This window comes from Moschus berezovskii, chromosome 12 (assembly GCF_049115385.1).
Source record: "Moschus berezovskii isolate FMDL1 chromosome 12, NW_MosBer_1.0, whole genome shotgun sequence".
NCBI classification, from domain to species: Eukaryota; Metazoa; Chordata; class Mammalia; order Artiodactyla; family Moschidae; genus Moschus; species Moschus berezovskii.
The window spans coordinates 12,538,654-12,564,375 of record NC_142471.1 but is presented as its reverse complement, the minus strand read 5'-3'; the positions used below and the strand labels follow the sequence as shown (position 1 = coordinate 12,564,375).

The 25,722-nt window shown below is 39.7% G+C and overlaps 1 protein-coding gene across 5 annotated transcripts in view; it reads right to left on the bottom strand.

Moving 5' to 3' along the window:
• Window positions 1-25,722, bottom strand: part of CHRM3 (cholinergic receptor muscarinic 3) — a 610,458-nt gene that overhangs the window by 291,572 nt on the left and 293,164 nt on the right. Inside the window, exon 1 of one of the 5 annotated variants that reach the window (XM_088841874.1) lies at window positions 2,496-14,549. The exons of the other annotated variants lie outside the window; for them this stretch is intronic. Coding sequence (XP_088698000.1) covers window positions 2,496-2,538 — 43 coding nt within the window. The 5' untranslated portion in view covers window positions 2,539-14,549. Of the gene's footprint in view, window positions 1-2,495; window positions 14,550-25,722 lie in introns of those variants that run through there. 5 annotated transcript variants of the gene reach the window in all.

Here is a 25,722-nt window from a genome sequence, read left to right as displayed (position 1 = left end):
GAATCAGCCTGCATGACACATTTAAGTCAAGACCTGAGTAATTTGAGAGAAAATTAAACTTCTGAGTCTGGTCCTTTACATTCAATAATCATAAATTTCAGTAAGCCTGGCTTGCCGAAGAGAGGCCCCTTCAGGAACAAACAAAACAGCCAGGTATGGAGAAATGTCATTTTGTTAAGAAGTCTGCTTAACAGGATGATTGAAACAAACGGAACAAAGAAACCAATTCAACACAGTGAACACAGACAGTTCGAAACATTTAAAAGGGAAAGGAAACTGGACTTAATTATTTTCATCCTACCTTTTTTCCCTTTTAAGACATTGGGATTCTTGCTAACTTCAGGGAAAGTTGACTCCAGGGTTCTAGTCACAGGAGTGGGATTCTGGTCCACAGGTGCTGAGCCGGGTTCTGGCTAACACAGAGTGTGCACAGGCTCCATGCTGACATTATTTTTATAGATTTTATGGATTATTTTATAGATTTTTCAGTGAGAATGAAGCCCAAGATGAAGTCAGTCAAAGTGGAAACTGATTAAGGATGTAGACGCAGTGTTCAACTATGTAGGCAAGAATGCCCTTTAGAGAAATTAATGTCCCCTTCAGTTTCTCAGTGATGTATTAAACAGAATATAGCGCTTTCCCCCTATTCCTATTATGCCTAGAACTACCCGTTCTTTCTATGAATAAGACCCCAAACTGATTTTCTAATGAGCAAGAGTGGACCAAAAAACACGTATTAATTACCAACAAAGAACATAAGCTCTGCAATCACACTCTGATGGGATAAATTAGAACTTTGTTCTCCAGAACCCAGCCTATTATGGACAAACTGAGAATTGTTCTTAATGTTAAACTGGGACAATAAGGCATCAGGATATTTAAGAGTACACGCTGTACAGGGTCGACACACAATCCTATTATTGTAGAACTCCCATTTTCCTTTAGACACATTCCTTTTTCAAATATATCTTCTTGGGGACTTTTCTGATGGTCCAGTGTTCAGGACCCTGTGCTTCCAATGCAAAGGGCGCGGGTTCAATCCTGAGTTGGGGAACTAAGATCCCACATTCTGTGTGACATGATCAAAGAGTAAAAATTTTAAAAAAAGTACATCCTCTTATAAAACGTTTTACTTTAGGAATTAAAGAATAAAATTTTTAAAGTGTCTGACTACAGAAAAAGGGACAGAAAAATTCCTAGGATAGAAACACATTACACTCGTTTCTTTACCAAGATGCTTTATATTTAATTATTCCAAAGGAATTAACAGGTAAAGAGCACGATACATACATTAGTGTGTTTCTGGGATGTGGAGAAATGTAATTATCTTCTTTGCTTTTGGGAAGTTTATGTTACCATTTATGCAAAAAGATAATCATGTCCTAAGTAAAATGATATAAAGTTTTTCTATATATGTATGTATATTATATACATAGTGTGAGTCTATCCATCCATTTATCTAATGTGGTGCTCAAGTTCTTGGCAGTGAGGACCACAGTGCTGTGGGAAATGAATAAATTTATAAAGGATACATTGAAAAAGAAGGAAATGCTTTGTGAGAGCTAAGCCAGATCTCAAAAGATGAATACAATTCACAAAGTAACAGGAGGTAAATACTTCTGGGATGGGGGACAACAAAAACAAAGGTTAAGAATCAAGATGATCTACTGTGGGACCAAGGGAGAAAAACACTGGGCTAAGTCAGAGGAAATTAGGTTGGAGCTTGATTTGGGAAAGCCTTGAATGCTGGCCCTCAGGAACTTACACTTTATCCTGAGAGCAAGGCAGCCTCTGAAATGTTCTGAATAGAATGTGGGCACAATGGAGATGGTTTTTAAATAAAGGAGATACAGAAGTGATGCTGACTAGACAGAAGGCAAGAGACTAAAGAAGCAGAGGCTAAATCAAATTTTAAAAGTGTATTGACCTCAGGACTTCCCTGGCGGTCCAGCAGTTAGGACTCTGTGCTCCCAGTGCAGGGGGCACTGGTTCCATCCCTGATTGGGGAACTAAGATCCTTCATGCCATGTGGTATGGTCAAAAGCAAATAAATAAAATAAGCAGATGTTTAAAAAAACAAAACAAAACAGTATACTGACCTTAAGTGATGAACAAAGAACATGTCCAAGTAGTAGCAAACTCTTAATAAGATTAAATGCTTAGAGTCTACACACATTGGTGAATCTGGAAGCAAGTCAACATGAAACATTGACTGCATATGGCTTTAAGTTGTCTGAGAAAGACAGCAAAGCTTATCACGGGGTTGCAAAGCTACAAGCATCAGAGCAGGATGAGTTTGGTGTCCACCAGGCCCTGGAAGACACTCAAAGAAGACACAGAGGAAGTTCATTCATGGTAGATCCTGTGGAGTGGGGTCGGGTTTTGACAGGAAGACACTGGAGACAAGTGGATTCAGGCGAAGAGAAATCCAGGAAAACGTCAGGAGGCCAGCAGCGGAGAACACATCAGGGGATTCCGCATGTACCTGTCCCTACCTTTATAGAAGGTGGCACGTGCAGAAGGAGCGAATGACGGCATGTTTCCTGGAGAAAATTACTTCCACCCTTTCGGCTTCAGTTTCTTCATGGGACTGTTGGGGAGCTTCTGACAGAAAATGCCCGCCTTAGCCAGGAACGCGGAGAAGGAAATGGCAACCTACTCCAATGTTCTTGCCTGGAGAATCCCAGGGACAACGGAGCATGGTGGCTGCCGTTTATGGGGTCACACAGAGTCGAACACGACTGAAGTGACTTAGCAGCAGCAGCAGCAGCCAGGAACGACGATAACCACTTGCCTGAGTTGCCTCACAATAGGAGGTCTTGATAAAAAAAAACTACAGTGCTGCAAATGAAAAATAACTGGGAGGATGTGAGGCTCACTGAGAGGACGGAGGACATGCCAGCCCATAATATGTCTGCTAGTCTCCCAGAAGCCCTCACACTGGAGTCCATCTTGGCTGAGAGATGTCTGCGCCACCAGGAAGGACTCCAGTCAGACTAAACATGAGACAAGCAAGATGATTGGCTAGAGAAAACCCGGAAACTCACCCCATTACCGTAAAACCTGAGACTGTGAGCAGAGCAGTTCTCCTGAGTCCCCTTATCCTTCTGCTCTCCACCCAGGCATCCCTTCCCAATAAAGTCTCTTGCTTTGTCAGCAAGTGTGTCTCCTTGGACAGTTTATTTCTGAGTATTAGACAGGAGCTTGCTCTTGTTCTGTGGAAGAAGTCCCACTTCCTGCAATAGAACTTTATACTTTTAGCGTTTAAAATTCACACTGAAGACCTGTCCCAAAGTTGAATGATAATCACTCTGTAACTGAGAGCATTGAAATAGAGAAATTGTGGGGAGCAGTTACTGTGGGAACCATGAGAAAAGGTCTTGACAGCACTTTAGAGGTGATTGCAAAGTACCCAGCACAGAACAACAGACAGGATGCTCAGGTGAGGGTAGAAAGTAAGGGACACATGCTGAAGAAAATGTGTCACCAGACTTCTGACCGTAAGTGCATGACTTTGAGCTTTTTGATAGTAGTATAAGTGCCTGAAATCAAGCTTTTGATTGCCAAGGCATCCATTTCAAAAACATCCATCTCAGTAAACATTGCCAGGAGACTTCCCTGGTGGTCCAGTAGCTGAGATTCCATGCTCCCAACACAGGGGGCCTGGGTTTGATCCTCTCTCAGGGAACTACATCACATATGCTGCAATTAAGACTTGGAAGAGTCAAATAAATATGCAATATTTAAATATAATATATACATTGCCAGTTGTGTGCTCGCTAAGTCACTTCAGTCGTGTTTGAGTCTTTGCGATCTATGGATTCTAGCCTTCCAGGCTTCTCTATCCACAGGACTCTCCAGGTAAGAATACTGGAGTGGGTTGTCATGCCCTTCCGCTCCCTCCAGGGGATCTTCCTGACTCAGGGATTGAACCCGAGTCGCTTGTGTCTCCTGCATTGGCGGGTGGGTTCTTTACTATTAGTGTCACCTGGGAGGCCTGTAACTGTGTGACATAGCTCCTGAAAAAGCAACTAGATAAGAAACTACACTGTCCCACTCATGAAGGTACCCTTCTAGAAAGCACTGGGTGATGTAGATAACTACAAGCTTGAGTGATCCTGCTTTTCCTTTCCCTATCCTGCATCCTAATTCTGGCTTTTATGCTTTAAATTTGCTAATAAAGAATAAACCTGTGAAACCCTAATCATACCCACCCGCCTTGGACCCCATAAGGATGGAGTCTCAGGTCCGTACTTTTTCTCCCTCTAACTACCCTTGACCTCAGTGTCTGGTTCTCTATGTGCCCGCCAGGACCTGTGAGTAATAAATCTTATTCTTCAAAGTTTCCTGATGGTTTTTGCTAAGATGTATCTTGTGATCATAACAGGAACCACGTGGGCTGGTCAAGCCACAACTCTGGGTCCAGTTGGGGTAATGTCTGTGGGGGCTCAATACAAATAGTTATACAGGTCCAGACATTCTTAGCCTATCAATTCACTATCAATCACTATAAGTCAGCTGAGACCAAACAAGACAAATCCCCAGAAGACTGGACAGAAAAGCCAAAGGCGATTATTCTCATATTTTTATATGGTCAAGGAATCAGGAGAATATTACTTCCTTTGAGACAAAAAGGGAAAGGTGTGTATATATTTCAAGAAATACGGTATATAGATCTGTGTTTCAGAGATGCTGAATTTGGTGTGAGTGGGACTCGTTCAGAAATAGAAACAATAAGTTACATAGAAATTAAGGTTTGGAGAGAATTTAAAGATTAAAATATAAAGATGACCTATCTGTGTAACAGCTGGGAAAGTGACTTGAGAAGAAAGATGTAGAAAAGGAAGCTAAGACAGTATAAGACAGGAGTTGAAGACTCAATTTTAGGGAATCATTATTTCAGGAGTCAGGAGGTAGAAAAGAAGAATCCAGCCAAAACCTAGGAACCAGCAAGAGAGAGCAGAAGAACTCAAAGATGCTGAGATGTTGACAGCAATGTTAAGAAATTGCCTCAATTTCTTTCAGGTAGAAAAACTAGAAAGAAAAAAAAAACAAAACTCAGGTTAGGAAAAAGAAGGGTTCATTGATAACCTTTAAGACCAATGTTTCAGGATAATGAAAGAGAAGGAGATGCTAATGACAGTGAATCAAGGATGATGAGAGGAGATGTCAGGTAAGGGCAGAGGTGCTGGTGAATCTGACAAAGAGGAGGAAGCAGGAAGATACATGGGAGCTGGAGGAGACAGTGCAAGGCATACAGCACACAGATGGCACTGGAACCTTTTTGAATGAGTAAAAGGAGACAGGCAGGTGAGCTCAAGAAAATATTTTACACTTCTTAAGAAAACAAATTTAATTAAACATTTTTATTGAGATACAATTAACATACAGCATTATATGAGTTTCAAGTGCACAACATACTGACACAATATTTGGAAAAACTGCAAAATGACCACTACAATACGTCCAGTTAACATCTGTCACTATACATACATACTATTTTTTTTTTTTTGGCTGCACATGAGGCTCCTGGGATCTTAGTTCCTCGACCTGGGTTGGACTCAGGTCCTTGGCAGTGAAAGCACAAAATCCTAACCATTGGGCTGCCAGAGAAGTCCTCTCCCCCTAATTTTTTTCCTATGGTAAGAAAAAATTAAGTTTTAATGCTTAAAATACTAGGATTAAAAGTCAGGAAATAGGCTAAAAGGGCAGATGTCAAAGACCAGAAATAGGATGAGAGTCCAGATGGAAATGTGAATATCTTAGCCGAAGGGGCATTTCTTCTCCAGACACAGAGAGAGGGATGAGAAAAGGGGCAGAATAAGGATAGATGTGTAGAGAGACCCGAGGAAAGATGTGTGGGCTCTAGGTTTCTCAGAGAAGCAGGTGATAGGATATTCACCTTTGAGCAGAAAGACCATGTACAGAATTAGGGGTGGAAAGTGAAGGGGAACTTCTGGCAAAGCTTTGGTGAAGAGTGGACTAAGCCATGATGAAAGACAGACAGGAAGCATGCTGAGGAGCCAGGAAGAGCCACAGCTACATTGAGTCTTGTCTACAAGCCTCGTGGGTTTGTCCGATGATGTCTCGTGACACTGAAACCTGAGAAGAGGAGAGCTTCAGGGAGGGTGAGAGGGCATATCCACATGAAGGAGCAAGAGTGGCTGGGGCATCAGAAAGGGTAGGTAGCAGAGAGGGGTCTGGACAAAATGCCTGGTGTGGCCAGAAGGCAACCCACAGCAAGGACTCCATGGGAGACAGAGAAGAAAAAGAATTCACAATTCACGAGGAGAGATTTTGAAGACAAGGGGTGTGGGAGAACAAAACCTCTCTGCTTGGTACAGGTCCCTCTGCCAAAGGAACAAGCATAGTTTTGCTCCCTGTGTTACAGAATAAAAAATGAAAATGTTTGGAAAATATTTTGGATATATATAGAAGGCCCCATGTAGTTCTAAGAGGCAAGAACAGTGTGCTTGTAACTTTCATTGTAGACCACAAAGAACAGGGCCACACAAGCAGGAATTTAAAAAATGCTTTTGATACTATTGAATCAGTGATAAATCAAACACGGAATAAAAGCTACTTTCCTTTCCAGGCTGTGTACATGAACTAACAGGGCAGATTGAATAGTATGATTTAAGTGAAGATACTGCTTTATGCTCGGAAAGAAAGGTTTCTGTAAATATTTACAGGCAAAGAGCATTCTCAGATCAGTGAATACTTATCTATTGCTTCCTGATATCATAAAATTTTTTTTCAAATGGAGACAACATTAGGATTTTGGTAACTTTCAATCCTTCATGGGACTCACGAGCAAGACCCAGAGGATAAATTGGAGTATCACATTTGTGAAACTTGGTTTCATGACTAAGAAGAAAATGTTATCTTTATAAGTGTTTCCTGTATATATACACACACATTAAAAAATTGTTCTGATATGTAAATGACTTTGACCTATCACCCAAGATTCTACTAAGATTTTATCCTACTGATGAACTTACTGAAATGCTCCAGAAACTTCTTCAAAGGGAAAGAAAGATATCTGATATATCTCCAAAGATTCTCATTCTAGAGGCCTAAGACTGGGCACAAGAATCTTTAGTTTTAAAAAAAATCTCTAAAGGAATACTGAAAGAGTCATCTGCTGGTAAGGATTCACTATAATTAACAAACTGCAGAATAAATATATTTTGATTGACATTGTACAAAATTTAAGAGTAAACTGGCATTGCTCAACTCCAGTCCCAGATATAAAACTAACTTGTTATTTCATTTGGAAACCTAACATACATGGCTTTGGTTCTATTTATTCCTCTTTAAGAATATAAATAGGACTAAAGATAATTAGACCATAGACTAGAAATTAATTTACTACTTTATAGTCTTCCTTTCTCATATGATTCCGTTCCATTGACCACAATAGCATTGATATGTGCTGAGATCACCTTCAGTATATTGCCACAGGAGAGAATTCACATTTCCCTCTCTTGGAATAGGCAGCAAGGGAAACAAATGCAAGAAAAGAAGTGTGAATTAAATGGGATCTGGGAGTTTAGCAGACTGTGGACAAAATTCATTGTGTTATTTCTTTTGATACTCTTGTAAGTTTGTTGAGATAAAAGTCAAAGTTCTCAGGGTGGCCTGTATTTTAAAAAGGGGTAAGAAAAAGGAAGAACAACAGAGGTGAGGTTGAAAAGCTTGAAGAGGCAGAGCAGACAGGACAGCGGCTCCTTTCAGCTCAATTCAGAGTTGCCTCAGTGCCAGCTCCATACTGGCTCCCAAACTATGACCTTCTGCTTTTCAGACATGGAAATCCATGTAAGATACAAAAAAATAAAAGAAAAAAGAAAAAAACACCATAAAAATTCAGAAAGAAAGAAAAACCATAAGGAAAAAATCCAACCAACCTACAACAAAAAACAAAATCATGAAATAAACACTCCTAGCATTTTTTAATGACAATTGCCAAAATCTGCTAACTTGAATCAATCTACTTGTATTTATTGGGCACCTATTTGGAGGAGCACTTCCCAGATGGCTTAGTGGTAAAGAATCTGCTGCCAATGCAGGAGACGCCGGAAACACCAGTTTGATATCTGGATTGGGAAGATTTCATGGAGAAGGAAATGGCAGCCCACTCCAGTATTCCTGCCTGAAAAATTCCATGGACAGAGGAACCTGGTGGGCTACATTCCATGGGTTTGCAAAGAGTTGGACACAACTGAGCACACACACACATGAAGTCTTCTGAGCAATGTTAGGGGACAGCAGGGGGAACCGAATAAATATAGTCTCTATGCTCATAGGTTACTTCAGATATTTTGTAAAAAAGTACGCCTGGTATTGTTTTGAGGTTATAATTCAGTCCTGGTGTATTAAAAAGAAAAGCCAGGAAAAGACTATCTACACACTGGGAGAAAATATTTGCAAATGATGCAAACATCAAGGGCTTAATCTTCAAACTATACAAACAGCTCATACAGCTCAATAACAAACAACAACAACAATAACAAAAATCAAAGAATAGGCAGGAGATCTAAACAGACATTTCTCCAAATAAGACATATAGATGGCCAGTAGGCCATGAAAAGATGCTCAACATTGCTAATTATTAGAGAAACATAAATCAAAACTACAGTGAGGGTACAACTTCACACCAGTCAGAATGGCCATTATCAAAAGTCTGTAAATAATAAATGTTAGACAGGGTGTGGAGAAAAAGGAACCTTCCTACACTGTTGGTGGGAATGTAAACTGGTACAGCCACTATGGCAAACAGTATGGAAGTTCCTTAAAAAACTAAAACTAGAGTTACCCCCAGTCAGTCAGTCAGTTCAGTCACTCAGTCGTGTCTGACTCTCTGAGACCCCATGAACTACAGCACGCCAGGCCTCCCTGTCCATCACCAACTCCCGGAGTTCACTCAAACTCATGTCCATTGAGTCAGTGATGCCATCCAGCCCTCTCATTCTCCGTCGTCCCCGTCTCCTCCCGCCCCCAATCCCTCCCAGCATCAGAGTCTTTTCCAGTGAGTCAACTCGTCGCATGAGGTGGCCAAAGTATTGGAGTTTCAGATTCAGCATCAGTCCTTCCAATGAACATCCAGGACTGATCTCCTTTAGAATGGACTGGTTGGATCTCCTTGCAGTACAAGGGACTCTCAAGAGTCTTCTCCAACACCGCAGTTCAAAAGCATCAATTCTTTGGCGATCAGCTTTCTTCACACTCCAACTCTCACATCCATACATGACCACGGGAAAAACCATTGCCTTGACTAGACAGACCTTGGTTGGCAAAGTAATGTCTCTGCTTTTTAATATGCTATCTAGGTTGGTCATAACTTTCCTTCCAAGGAGTAAGCGTCTTTTAATTTCCTGGCTGCAATCAGCATCTGCAGTGATTTTTGGAGCCCAAAAAAATAAAGTCTGACACTGTTTCCACTGTTTCCCCATCTATTTCCCATGAAGTGATGGGACCAGATGCCATGATCTTTGTTTTCTGAATGTTGAGCTTCAAGCCAAACTTTTCACTCTCCTCTTTCACTCATATTGTAGAGTTACCATATGATCCTACAAGCCTACTCTTAGGTATATATCTATACAAAAATCTAAATAAAAAGATACATGCAACCCTATGTTCATGGTAGCAGTATTTACACTTGCTAAGGCATGGAAGCAACCCAAATGTCTACCAACAGATGAATGGATAAAGAAGATATGGTACATATACACAATGGAATATTACTCAGCCATAAAAAGGAATGAAATAATGCCATTTGCAGAACCATGGATGGATCTGGAGATTATCATACTAAATGAAGTATGTCAGACATAGAAAGACAAACATATGATATCACTTATGTGTGAAATCTAAAACATGATACAGGGGAATTCACTGGTGCTCCAGTGGTTACAATTCAGTTCTTTCACTGCTATTGGCCTGGGTTCAATCCCTGGTCAGGGAACTAAGATTCTGCAAATTGCATGGTGTGGCCAAAAAAAAAAAAGATGCAGATGAACTTATTTATGAAAGAAAAACAGACTCACAGACATAGAAAGCAAATTTATGATTATCAAGGAGAAAGAAAGGAGAGGGGTTAATTAGGAGGCTGAGATCTACAGATACAAATGACTACATATAAAATAGATAATGTCCTACTATATAGTACAAGGAATTATATTCAATACCCTGGAATAACCTATAATGGGAAAGAATCTGAAAAAGAACACACACACACACACACACACACACACACGTATAACTGAATCATTTTGCTGTACAGCAGAAACTAACACAACACAGTAAATCAACTATACTTCACCAAAAAAAATCAAGATACTCCCAATATTTTACTAAAACCTGAATAAGTAGCTATCACACCCAATTGGAAAGGCTGAAAAGTGTCCTGACAAGAACCAATACCTTTTGGGTTAATTCTGTTATATTGTCAAGGTTAAAGGCTTCTATATAGCATCCTATAACCATCATGTATAACCATTCTAGAAAACAGACACATTACACCAGTGACATCTCATACCTACTAAAGTCTGCGGATAAAAGACTGTCCCTGCTTAAGTGAGGCAAGCTTACAATCATTACCAGAATTCTAAGTTGGCTTTCAATTAGCTGGAAAATAGGTTCTTTGTATTTACAATAATCTCTGCAACAGTAACATTCAAACGTTTTTTTGCTTCTTATCCACAATCAGATATGTATTTCTTATATTGCAACCCAGTGTACCCATGTACCTGTGTACACAAATGCATATCTAAAACTGCAACAGATGTTTCCTGTAACAATATTTATTCTCAGAATGCAGTGTTCTTAGACATTTTGTTCCATTTATCTTCACTGGTAAACTTTGTTCTTTGGGGTTGTTTAGGCCTGCAGAAAACTGAAAAGAAACTACAGGGAATTTGCCTGCATCCCTCTCATCACCACCCCATCCTCCATTTCCCTTATAAGTAACATCTTGCCTGAGGGTGGTGTATTTGTTAAAATTAATAAACACATATTTGTACATCTTTATTAACTAAAATCCATTGTGTCCGTTAGGGTTCACTCTTTGTGTTGTACATTTAATGGATTTTGACATTGTACAATGGCATATAATGGAGATGGAAATGGCAAACCACTCCAGTATTCTTGTCTGAAAAATTCCATGGACAGAGGAGCCTGGGGGGCTACAGTCCATGGAGTCGCAGTCAGACATGACTAAACACATGTATTCACCATGACATTATCCAACAGAATAGTTTCACTGCCCTAACCCCGCCCCCTCACCCGAGCTCTATTTATTTATTACTCACTCCTTCCTCTCCCTGAATGCTTGGCAACCACTAATATTTTTACTGTCTCCTTTGTTTTACTGTTTCCAGAAAGTTGTGTATTTGGAATCTCACAGCATGCAGCTTTTTACACGAGCTTATTCCACATAGCACTACGCATCTGAGATTGCTCCATGACTTTGAGAGCTCTTTCTCTCTCTTGCTGAATAATATTCCATTGTATGATGATGTACCACAGTTTGATATTATTCACTGCACTCTTCCATTAAAATATTTGGGCTGTGAATTACGTAAATAAACTGATTTCAGAGGCTATGAATGAGCCATATCTGTAGTCTGGGGACTATTTGCCTACAATATGACATTAAGTTCTTGCTGGACACAAAGGGACAAACAGCTTGGTTCCTATTTTAGGAGCTTAGAAAGTTACTGGGAAGGAAAGGCGTGATCTTTGAGATGTTGCTGCTGTTGTTCAGTTTCTAAGTTGCATCCAACTCTTATTGACTGTGGACTGCAGTGTGCCAGGCTCCTCTATCCTTCACTATCTCCCAGAGTTTGCTCAAATTCACATCCATCATGTCAGTGATGCTATCCTCTATGAAATGCTTAGTGACAAAAAGGTAAGAAAGAATAGAACAGAACTAAAAATCCATTAGTACTCTTGAGGAATATGAAGAACTGTCAAGTGTCCTGTGAGAGCAGGACCTTATTGTCATTTACTAATCAGCAGATGGGGGATAGTACTTTTAGACACCTCAAGTTTCCTCATCTGTAAAATTTATATATTAGTAACATCTACTATATTAGTAATATTATATTATATTAGTTATGTAAATATTAGAATGTATATATTAGTAATATAGTAAATAGTAATAAAAACATATTAGTAATACATATTTATATAAAAATATTACTAATGTATATATTTATATATAAATATTATATATATATATATAATTCAGAATATCATATTAGTAATATCAGAGAAGTAATATCTTCTCCGATGGCTCAGCTGGTAAAGAACCCACCTGCAGATACAGGAGACACAAGAGACATGAGTTTGACCCTTGGGTCAGGAAGATCCTCTGGAGAAGGAAATGGCAACCCACTCCACTATACTTGCCTGGAGAATTCCACGGACAGAGGAGCCTGCCAGGCTACAGTCCATGGGGCCGCAGAGAGTCAGGCATGACTGAGTGTGCGTGTGCACACACACACACAAAATCTATTGCACTGAGTACTTATGAGAAGTAAATGAATCCTGCACACACAGAGCTAAGAAGAGGATCTGGCACATAAGACTTCAACAAATATTAATCTATTATTGTTATCAGTCACTCTATCTGTGCTGGAATACAGAAAAATCTCAATACTTGACATACATTTTTTAAAAGCTGGAGGATTCCACTTTTCATAGGCTTAATTTGGTTTGTGGAAGCTTCTGAGAAAATCCAAGATGTGAGCCTTGAAGAACATACATAGTTTGGAAAATGAAGAGAGGAATAAGGATAAAAAAGACTGAGGATATAACACAATACTGGGCTGAGAAGTAGAAAAGTAAAAGGAACATTTGGAGGACAGTGGTCAATTTGATTCAAGTAGAGAGTTAGGAGTCAGGAATGAGAAATGGAAGCTGACTGCCATTTAGAGATGCTGGTGACCTTTGCAAATGACGAATATCTCAACTTCGTCTTCCAATGGGCAGGAAAGGAAGACTTCAGTTACCTAAGCAGAGAGAATAAAGTTCTAATGCCCTCAAGCATCTACTGTATGTAATGACTTAACTTCTCTTCCACATATTTTGGAACAGTACCAGTTACACTTGGAGAACTGAGACAATAGATTCAAATAAAATTCTGTGTTCTGTGGGTGAGAAAGTTGACCCACTGTCTAACAGTGTAGCCATCTTCCACATAAGAATGGTTTAATTTTAAGTGTAAAGAATTAAAAAATAATTTCTTCTAGTCTTATTAGTTAAATTTCAAGTGTTTAATTACCACAAGGGCTTAATGGCTACTGCACTGATGTAGAACATTTCCATCATCATATAAAGTCTCTTGAGGGACTTCCCTGGTTGTCTAGTGGTTAAAATCTCACACTTTGTATGCAGGGCGTGCAGGTTTGAGGTCCGAGGAACTAAGATTCCAAATGCCGCATGGCTGGCAAAAAATCAAATTAAGGTTCTTGGGAGAAAGAAGGTTTAGAGGCTAGAGAAGCACCTATAAGAAGGGAAAAATGGGATGAAAGGTAGAGGTAAGACACACAGCCAGTAAGATGAAGTGCAGTTTATACTAAAATAGGAGACACTGGTAGATGTATACGGAGAGCGGAAGGCTCCAGACAAGAGGATGAGAAAGGCTCCAGAGGATGAGAAAGGGTTCAGACAAGAGAATGAGAAATATGGCAGTTATGAGAAATCTTGGGAACAACTGAGCTACAAGAGCCCAGGAGGGACACAGGATAATGGCAGAACAAAGGCTTACTTGGTTACGTAAGCAGCAGAGGACAAGTACAAAACTAAGAATTTGAAACAGAAGATGAAGACACACCTGTGAAGTGACGATAAGCTTGAGCAGAATCAAAAAACAACCATGGAGAAAAAAGAAGTTAGACTGGACTAGAGTTTTCACACAGTGGATTGAGAATAAATGTACTTAACTGAAAATCAAAGTCAGTAAAATTATTTTGAGAAAGCCAACTTGATCATTTCTAGGTGCCAAAACATTTGATAACTTTCACATCCATTAATCAAACAGCTATTATTTATTGGATACTAATACACCAGGCTTTCTGAGCAAACATAACGAAATTGAAAGTCTCAATCTGTAGAAAGAACTTAGAGAACAACACAAATAAATGCTCAGTTATGGAGTGCAGCTTAAACATGTTATCTCAAATTAGGAGTGGCAACCCTCTGGCACTCAGGCTGATACCTACAAGTTTCAGTAGATACCATGAATCAATCTTGACATTCTTTCTGGTTGAGCCCAAAGAAGCCTCAGGATGCCTTTCAACACAAGACTCATTATTTCAATCTACTAGTTAGTATGAAAAATAAAAACTATTTATAAATCCAGCATAGATGGTATTAGAATTGTATAGTGAAAGAGGAAGCCCGTGATAAAGCTGCAGATTTATTTTACTATAATATATTCATCTCACTGTTTGAAAACCAGAGTTAATCACTCATCAGAAAGAAAGAATAGACTGCAATAGGTGGTGTCAGCACTTTTAAATATTTAACTCCTAATCCAGGAACTTTTCCTTATTTGAGCAACCCATAAACAAAGCATATTAAGAACTGCAAATTAAGATTAACTAAGAAGCACATACTCAGTTCAGTTCAGTCACTCAGTCGTGTCCGACTCTCCGCGACCCCATGAATCACAGCACGCCAGGCCTCCCTGTCCATCACCAACTCCCGGAGTACACTCAAACTCATGTCCACAGAGTCGGTGATGCCATCCAGCCATCTCATTTCCGTCGTCCCCTTCTCCTCCCGCCCCCAACCCTTCCCAGCATCAGAGACTTTTCCAGTGAGTCAACTCGTCGCATGAGGTGGCCAAAGTATTGGAGTTTCAGCTTTAGCATCAGTCCCTCCAATGAACATCCAGGATTGATCTCCTTTAGAATGGACTGGTTGGATCTCCTTGCAGTATAAGGGACTCTCAAGAGTCTTCTCCAACACCACAGTTCAAAAATAATCCCAATAAAGTTTATTCCATTGTTCTCAGCTTTTCAGTAAGTATGCAATAACAAAGCTGTCAGAGTAAGAAGATAAATCTTGCAATTTCTCTCCAAGGAATGTAGGAGGAAGAAAATAGATATATTAGTTATTTAAAGGACACATTAATCCCACAAAGCAACCAAGAGTAGTGGAGACAGATGATATTTTTCATGTAATTTTGCTTTATTTTAATAAAAGGCAACCTACCACTGTGAACATTTTCTGAGGTCCAGTGTCCATACTTTAAATCACAGAACCAAATGGGAGTTAAAATGGTTTTATCATGAGATTTAGTAGCTAATACATATTTCTGACTGAGAAAAAATATTAGAGTATAAAAGGCAATTAAAGAAGAAAAGGGATTCTCAAATGCCTATTCTGGTAGCAATCTTGATGAACAGTTCATATAAGCTGCTGACCTTTCTGTGTTGAATCATCGGGGCTCATAACTGCTGAGACCACCTTGTTAGTCAGTCATCTCAGTTCTTAATTCAAGGCTCTGCAGTGGAAAAATTTTGGCAAGGTGGTTGGTACACCTTGGTTTCTCTCAATGTACTGGAAACATTCCAAATTGAGTGCAATAGTATGAGTCTATTGTTTCCATTTTCTCAACATTCTGTATAAATTCAGATAATTTTATAATGGCAATAAAATTATAGAAAGAACATTGAGACTTTTAGGTATTCCAGCTCCTCTTCATGTTCCACTGTAAAATGGTTGGCTCCAAAATAATTTATCTGGTATAATGTCATTAAATAGAAGTTTAATGGATTTGAAATAGTATTTTGTTGTTGTTCAGTTGTCCAGTTGTGTTTGACTTGTTGCGACCCCAATGAACTGCAGCACACCAGGCCTCCCTGTTCCTATCTCCTGAAATTTGCCCAAGTTCATGTCCATTGTATTGGTGGTGCCATTCAACCATCTCATATTCTAATGTCCTCTTCTCCTTCTGCCCTCAATCTTTCTCAGCATCAGGGACTTTCCCAATGAATTGGCTGTTTGCATCAGATGACCAAAATACTGGAGCTTCAGTTTCAGCATCAGTCCTCCCAGTGAGTGTTCAGGATTGATTTCCCTTAACATTGACTGATTTGATCTCCTTGCTGTCCAAGGGGCTTTCAGGAGTCTTCTATAGCACTACAGTTCAAAGGCATCAATTCTTTAGCACTTAACCTTCTTTATGGTACAATAATTATGCATGATATGTTTATACATGTATATACTTGAAGTTGATATACTTGAAATAGTATATACATATATAAATACATCATGCATAAATATTGGTTCAAATATACCTATGGCGTTTCTTGTGAAAGGGCCAATTTTATTCTTAAATCCTTTAAAATATAAAAAGTATAGTATTATGATATCCTTCCCTTGCAAATGTTGTAAGCAAAGGTTAGCAGCTTTAAGGGATCGTCATTTTCAAAACTGCAAATTCATAATTCTCTCTCAGTTTCCTAAGTTATTTTGAAATGCTAAAATTTGAGAACCATCGCTATAGAAGAAAATAACTCTGATGTAGGCAATCATCAAAAAACATTTCAAGGATATGTCTTTTAGAAATAAAGCAAAGAAAGTACAATGAAGTACTTCATTGAGAAAATGAAGTACAATGACTACAATTAGAAAAAGCATTTTAGTAATTTTTTTTTTAATTCAGGTAAGCAATAATTGTTCATTATAAATTATAAAATTTTAAAAATCACTTATAATCCAAACATCGATATTTTTATGTATCAGCTCTTTTTCCTTACATTTTTTACTATTTATTTTTCCCAAAAAGGGGTGGCATTAAATCAATTGTTTCATTTCATGCTATTTGGGAAGACTTTAGAAAGACTGTCTATACAGAGAAGATATTTCAAGATGACACTGATATTATGCCTGATTGTTCAAGTTAATGAATTAACTTTAGAGATGAGAAGGCAGCCAGGCACAAAATTCTGAGAATAAAGTGAGATGAAGGCAGATATCCTCACTCTAAAGCATTACACCAAGGCTGAAACTGGCCCATGGCCATGTGTATGAGTACATCCGAAGTATATTTAATCTTTGACTCTACAAAAACATCTTGAAACCAAGGAGCTCAAAAAGCCTTTCTTAGAAAGGCAGGAAGAGATGAAAGTATGATTATCCCTTATTCAACAGATGGGAAATAACCAGGCTTAGCCGACAGTCCAGGAGGTTAAAGGGATCAGAGTTTCTGAAGCTGACGTGAACTCTACTGTTAGATCCTGCACATTTTCAAGAGAAACAAGAATTGGTTTGACTTGACGTTACTTGGCCTTTTGGCCTGCAAAAATACTAAGGCAGCCCGACATTTCGGCTACAAATTTTGCAGCTGGGTAATAAGTGGGGTCTGGGAGACCTTACTATACTTGGTTCAGCTCCTGAGTGCCTTTTGAGATCAAGACAATAGAACTTATAATTAACAAACCACCATAAGTCTCAAAAGTATGACACATGAATAGAATTCTTCCTTTTTCTCTTTCCCTGCATAGGAACATAAAAATAGAACAAGTAACTAGTATATTTGCACATCTACTCACACAAACTTAAAAAAATTACACCAAGAGATGGAACTTGGCAAGAACAACGCCTACTATGAGATGAATCATTTTTGTTTTTCTCTAATATTGAAGTTTCTTGCTGATATGAAAGAGTCAACCTAAACTTGTTAGAAAGGCATCGGTTCCAAACTGTTCTTTCCTTTTCATTCCCAGTGTAACAAATCCAGCTCAGGGTCTTATTACTTCTCCTGGGCTGCAAGATACCTGCTCTGAGTTACCCTCCCTACTCATTCCTTGATTTAAATCAATTCACCCTTGGATGCCAGGTAAGCATTCTGAGACACCTTCCTGGTCATGTGAATTCCCACCTCCAAAATAATACATGACTCACCATGAAAAGAGAAATTGGGAATTGAGCAATCAAGGTCCTTCAAAATCTGACCTACGCCTACCTTCACCATTCATTTTTCCTTTCCAATCCTTTGCAATCTGGACTTCCAAAAGTAGATTTTTTACCCTTCCTTTATGTGCTTCAGGCTTTTCTGGTTCTGTTCTGTTCTCATGCTACTCTCTCCAGCAAAACTGCACTGCAACTGCCTTTCAAGGTTCTATCTCCACCAAGCCCAGCCATAAAAAGTAAGCCCTACTGACTTACAACCAGAAGCAACAGTCCCCTTCTCTGATCCTCCTTTGAAACTTTCCTTGATGCCTGGTTGATAAAGTTTGCCTTACTCTTTAAATGTGTCTCATTTTCTGCTGCTATGAAGGTAAAGCACAAAATGCTTAAGTGTACCTGTAACAAATCTAGATCATTTTTTGACAACAGATTTTCTGGGATCTATATACAGAGGCCTCTGTCTCTGATGGGGGAATCAATTTCATCTCCTCCTCATCTGCAACCAGAGTCCACCTCTTTCCCTATCAAAGAGGCAATGACCTCTATCAGTCACTGATACCAAGCATTGTTATAAACGATCTAACTCAGCATCATATGCTACTTAGCCTCTTATCTTCAGATGAATCTGTGAAGTGTGTTATGATAATTTCTGCAATGAACAAAATGCTGTCTTATGAATCACTTCACTTGATTTTCAGAAGTCTGATATAGGATGATGTGGCCATCCCATACTACTGAGGAGAAAAACGAGGCTCAATGAAGGTAAGTGCCTTGTCTGTAGTAATGAGGTAGAAAAAAATTTTAGTGGTGGAAGGAAAAGCAGAAAGATGATCACATATATCTGCAAGTTTATGCTGAGTGTAAGACTGATAAAGCAGAGGGAAATAAGGAAAAATATCTAAGATGTATTGAATGCTTACTAAAGGGCTGGCACTACATAAAGACTCTGCATGTAACAATCTAATTAACTTTACATAATAGTATTTATGGGGTGCTTCTAACTACAGAGTACAGATGAGAAAACAAGATCAGAAAATTAGCTTTACCATGGTGGAACGGGGATTTGAATTCAGATCATATAGCATTAAAGCCCACATTTCAAATGTTTATGCCAATACTTTCCAAAATTTAATGTGTGACTTAATGTGAATTACCTGCAGAATTTGTTATCAACCAATTTTGATTCAGTAGGGTTGATAGGGGGTCTGAGATGTTGCATTTACAAGTTCCCAGGTGACGCTGATGAACAACGGACCACAGTTTGAGTACTAGTATCTCTGTACTCCTCTCAGAAAGTACTAGAGTTAGCAACTCGAGCATCTGATATTCCAGTTCTGGGGACCAGCTGAGAGACGTAGAAAGAAGGATGGATAAAGGCTCTTGCCTCTGTCTTAGCCAAGCCTACTGCTGAAGCTTCTCTGAGTGTCCCTCCCTGTACTTTGTGCTATGCTCCTTGGCTTCCAGCTTTAACTCTTCCCTTCCTTGGTTTCTCATAAGAGTATTCTCATCTTGAAGCACATTAAACATGGCTTCAGATGATACTTAATGATATTATTCAGTACCACAATATTTTCTTGTCTGGAACACAATTCTATCTACAGTCACCTTACATGCATTTTATAATGCCCTGACTTTATTCTTTGATTAGATATACCAACTCATATGAAAGTCTCTAACTATCTGTATTTACATCATGAAGTACCGTTTTGTATTACGTTTGTAAGGAAATAAATATAATGTGTTAGCTACTTTTTTTTTTATAGGAGGGAGATCTCCAACACAAGTCACACAAGTTGTAAATATGGCATTTATTCATCCATTTATTCACCCATCATTTCCAGCAGCTATAGTGTACCAGGCACTGTGCTAGGTTTGCCCTCAGGATTCTTGTGCTTCATTTGGAAGTCAAAACCTAATGCATTTTAATACATTATTTTTAAATTGCATGCATGATGCTACAAAGCACAGTAATTTAATTAAATAAATTTAGCTTACTTATTTTTAACTGTTCTAGTGTACTTGTTCAGCTACTCTGATATAATGTGGTAATTAATGTCACTTTCCAATATAAAAACTCATTACAATAACTGAACCTCTGCAGATATTTGTTTTATAATGTGCCCATGCACACACACAATCTCCCCTCACCTTTCAGTTCAGTTCAGTTCAGTTCAGTTCAGTTCAGTCGCTCAGTCGTGTCCGACTCTCCGCGACCCCATGAATCACAGCACGCCAGGCCTCCCTGTCCATCACCAACTCCCGGAGTACACTTAAACCCATGTCCACAGAGTCGGTGATGCCATCCAGCCATCTCATTCTCTGTCGTCCCCTTCTCCTCCTGCCCCCAACCTTTCCCAGCATCAGAGTCTTTTCCAGTGAGTCAACTCGTCTCATGAGGTGGCCAAAGTATTGGAGTTTCAGCTTTAGCATCAGTCCCTCCAATGAACATCCAGGATTGATCTCCTTTAGAATGGACTGGTTGGATCTCCTTGCAGTATAAGGGACTCTCAAGAGTCTTCTCCAACACCACAGTTCAAAAGCATCAATTCTTCGGCGATCAGCTTTCTTCACAGTCCAACTCTCACATCCATACATGACCACAGGAAAAACCATTGCCTTGACTAGACGGACCTTGGTCGGCAAAGTAATGTCTCTGCTTTTTAATATACTATCAAGGTTGGTCATAACTTTCCTTCCAAGGAGCAAGCGTCTTTTAATTTCATGGCTGCAATCAGCATCTGCAGTGATTTTGGAGCCCAAGAAAACAAAGTCTGACACTGTTTCCACTGTTTTTCCATCTATTTCCCATGAAGTGATGGGACCAGATGCCATGATCTTTGTTTTCTGAATGTTGAGCTTCAAGCCAACCTTTTCACTCTCCTCTTTCTTTAGTGAAGTGAAAATGAATCACTTTTTATTAAACTTATCAGCCTCAATGGAAAGGCTGGCCCTGGCCAATAATCAGCCTTTAATTGGGTTCCATTCTGTTACAAAATAAGTCCTAAAAACTGCCTTCAAATCACTAGTCTATTTCTCTCTCCCAATCTTCATTTGAAAATTCCCTATCTCTGAAAATTTTCAGTGGTGGATGTGTCTGGTGGTGGAAGTAAAGTCCAATGCAGTAAAGGACAATAGTGCATAGGAACCTGGAATGTTAGGTCCATGAATCAAGGTAAATTGGAAGTGGTCAAAAGAGATGGCAAGAGTGAACATCAACATTTTAGGAATCAGCAAACTGAAATGGACTGGAATGGGTGAATTTAATTCACATGACCACTGTATCTACTACAGTGGGCAAGATCCCTTAGAAGAAAATGACTGGCCCTCATAGTCAACAGAAGAGTCCGAAATGCAGTAAAAGAGAAAGCTAGTTACATAGTCATGTCCGACTCTTTGTGATCCCATGGACTGTAGCTTGCCCGGCTCCTCTGTCCATGGAATTCTCTAGGCAAGAGTACTGGAGTGGGTTGTATTTCCCAGTCCTTGGGTGAAATCTCAAAAACAACATAATGATCTCCGTTCCTTTTCAAGATAAATCATTCAATATCAGTAATCCATGTCTATGCTACAACTACTAATGCTGAAGAAGCCGAAGTTGAATGGTTCTATGAAGACCTACAAGACCTTTTAGAACTAACATCAAAAAAACATGTTCTTTTCATCACAGGGGACTAGAATGCAAAAGTAGGACATCAAGAAATACCTTGAATAACAGGAAATTTTGACCTTGGAGTACAAATGAAGCAGGGCAAAGAATAACAAAGTTTTGCCAAGAGAACCCACTGGTCATAGCAAACACCCTCTTCCAACAACACAAGAGAAGACTCTACACATGGACATAACCAGATGATCAATACTGAAAGCAGATTGATTATATTCTTTGCAGGTGAAAATATAGAAGTTCCATACAGTCAGCAAAAACAAGACTCGCGATTGACTGTGGCTCAGATCATGAACTGCTTATTGCAAAATTCAGACTTAAATTGAAGAAAGTACATAAAACCACAAGGCCATTCAGGTGTGACCTAAATCAAATCCCTTTTGATTGTACAGTGGAAGTGACAAACAGATTCAAGAAATTTGATCTGATAGAGTGCCCAAAGAACTATGGATGGAGGTTCATAACATTGTACATGAGGTAGTGATCAAAACCTTCCAATCTTCAAGAAAAAGAGCTGCAAAAAGGCAAAATGGTTGTTTGAGAAGGCCTTACAAATAGCTAAGAAAAGAAGAGAAGCAAAAGGCAAATAAGAAAAGGAAAGGTATACCCATCTGAATGTAGAGTTCTAAACAATAGCAAGGATATATAAGAAAGCCTTCCTAAGTGAATAATGAAAAGAAATAGAGGAAAACAATAGAATGGGAAAGACTAGAGACCTCCTTCAAGAAAATTAGAGATAACTAGGGAACATTTCCCACTCCAGTACTATTGCCTAGAAAATCCCATGGATGGAGGAGCCTGGTAGGCTGCAGTCCATGGGGTCGCTAAGGGTCGGACACGGCTGAGCGACTTCACTTTCACTTTTCACTTTCCACTTTCACACATTGGAGAAGGAAATGGCAACCCACTCCAGTGTTCTTGCCTGGAGAATCCCAGGGATGGGGGAGCCTGGTGGGCTTCCGTCTATGGGGTCACACAGAGTCGGACACGACTGAAGTGACTTAGCAGCAGCAGCAGCAGGGAACATTTTGTGCAAAGATGATGAGCACAACAAAGGACAGAAATGGTATGAACCTAACAGAAGCAGAAAATATTAATAAGAGGTGGCAAGAATACACAGAACTATACAAAAAAGATCTTCGTGACCCAGACAACCCACAATGGTATGATCACTCACGTAGAGCCAGAAATCCTGGAGTGCGAAGTCAAATTGGCCTTAGGAAGCATCACTACAAGCGAAGCTAGTGGAGGTGATGGAATTCCAATTGAGCTATTTCAAATCCTAAAAGATGATGCTGTGAAAGTGCTGCATTCAATATGTCAGCAAATTTGGAAAACTCAGCAGTGGCCGTAGGACTGGAGAAGGTCAGTTTTCATTCCAATCCCAAAGAAAGGCAATGCCAAAGGATGTTCAAACTACTGCACAATTGTACTCATATCACATGCTAGAAAAGTAATGCTCAAAATTCTCCAAGTCAGGCTTAAGCAGTACATGAGCCAAGAACTTCCAGATGTACATCCTGGTTTTAGAGAAAGCAGAGTAACCAGAGATCAAATTGCCAACATCCGCTGGATCATAGAATAAGCAAGAGAGTTCCAGGAAAACATCTACTTCTTTTTCATTGACTACACTAAAGCTTTGGACTGTGTGGATCACAACAAACTGGAAAATTCTTAAAGACATGGCAGTACCAGATCACCTTATCTGCCTCCTGCAAAACCTGTATGCAGGTCAAGAAGCAACAGAACTGGACATGGAACAATGGACTGGTTCCAAATTGGGAAAGAAGTCTGTCAAGGCTATATATTGTCACCCTGTTTGCTTAACTTAAATTCAGAGTACATCATGTGAAATGACAGACTGGATGAAGCACAAACTAGAATCAAGATTGCGGGAGAAATATCAGTAACCTCACATATGCAGATGACACCACCCTTATGGTAGAAAGCGAAATGGAACTAAGGAGCTTCTTGATGAAGGTGAAAGAGGAGAGTGAAAAAGCTGGCTTAAAATTCAACATTCAAAAAATGAAGATCATGGCATCCAGTCCCATCACTTCAGGGCAAATAAATGGGGAAACGAAACAGTGACAGACTTTATCTTTTTGGGTTCCAAAATCACTGCAGATGGTGACTTCAGCCATGGAATTAAAAGATGCTTGTTCCTTAGAAGAAAAGCTATGACAAACCTAGATAGTAGATTAGAAAGCAGAGATACTTCTTTGCCGACAAAGATCCATCTAGTCAAAGCTACGGTTTTTCCAGTAGTTATGTATCGATGTAAGACTTGTACTATAAAGAAAGCTGAGCACCGAAGAATTGATGCTTTTGAACTGTGGTGTTGGAGAAGACTCTTGAGAGTCCCATGTGCTGCAAGGAGATCAAATCAGTCAATCCTAAAGCAAATCAACCCTGATTATGTATTGGAAGAACTGATGCTGAAGCTGAAGCTCCAATACTTTGGCCACCTGATGCAAAGAGCTGACTCACAAGAAAAGACCCTGATACTGGGAAAGATTGAAGGCAGGAGGAGAAGGGGACAACAGAGGGCTAAATGGTTGGATGGCATCACTGACTTAATGGACATGTGTTTTAGCAAGCTCCGGGAGATGGTGAAGGATAGGGAAGCCTGGTGTGATGCAGTGCATGGGGTTGCAAGGAGTCGGATGGACTAAGTGAACAACAACAAATCTCTGGTATCCCGATCTCCACTCACATTTCTTGTTTCTCTTACACTCACTTGCTGTAACGCTGAGACTTTGTGTGGCATATCTTTTCTATTCTCACAACAATCCCATATTACATATGGAAATGAAAGTGTAGAGAGTGAAACAATGAACAACATTGTGTAGGCAAAAATAGAAAGCTGATCACCGAAGAATTGATGCTTTTGAACTGTGGTGTTGGAGAAGACTCTTGAGAGTCCCTTGTACCACAAGGAGATCCAACCAGTCCATTCTAAAGGAGATCAATACTGGGTGTTCATTGGAAGGACTGATGCTAAAGCTGAAACTCCAATACTTTGGCCACCTCATGCGATGAGTTGACTCACTGGAAAAGACTCTGATGCTGGGAAAGGTTGGGGGCAGGAGGAGAAGGGGTCGACAGAGAATGAGATGGCTGGATGGCATCACCGACTCTGTGGACATGAGTTTGAGTGAACTCCGGGAGTTGGTGATGGACAGGGAGGCCTGGCGTGCTGTGATTCATGGGGTCGTGGAGAGTTGGACACGACTGAGCGACTGAACTGAACTGAACACAATTTACAGTATTCCCAATTATTCCTTATCCTGCCTATGAGTAGAGTCATCTTTAATCTCCATGTTGCACTAGAAGCACTTGGGTAGAAAGGGCCAAGTGCCTGATCCAAGTTGACACAGCCAGTTGTTGATGGAGCCTGGGTCCCAGCATCAGAGTCCAGTCTGGAGCCTGTGCTCTTACCCACCATCAGCTAACCCTATGGGGGGCGGGTCCCAGAGGTGATACAAAGTTTCAGATTCAGAACACAAAAATCTGTCTGAAAATAAATTCCCTAAAGTTGGTCACTGTGCACAGGGTTTACTTTCTTCAGAGCGATACTTCTCAATCTAAAGGACAGGCTTAAATCTGGAACTTATCTGAACTCAAGGGCACACAAGAAAAGTCATAATGATGTGAGAATTTCTTCCTTTTCTGACCATCTTCATCTGTATACTCACTGGCATCTGTGCTCATACACCTACCCAGGGCCAGCCCAGTTCACTATTCTCATTCCCACAAGGTCTTTACTCCTGAAGTGTACCCCCCTTTCCCATCCATTGTCAGTTTATCCTTCCTTCCTTCCTTTCTCAATTATTTGCATCATTTTATAAGTGGGCTATAAAATCTCTCGTATTTATAAAGTCCTCACTTGGTTTCAGTTCGTGCCCTCCTCTCTCTGGATGACAGTCACTAGCACACATTGCTTCTTCTTACGGTCAAGCTTGCCTACAAGCTTGCCATCTACCTCCACTTCCTCACCTCCAACTCTGTTTTTAACTCCATTTCATATCAGACTTATGTTTCTCTGACTCCTAATATTTATATAATAAACACTGTGCTACTCTTATTATCAAAATACATTAAAATGTATATATAGCATGCATTCATATAAGGCA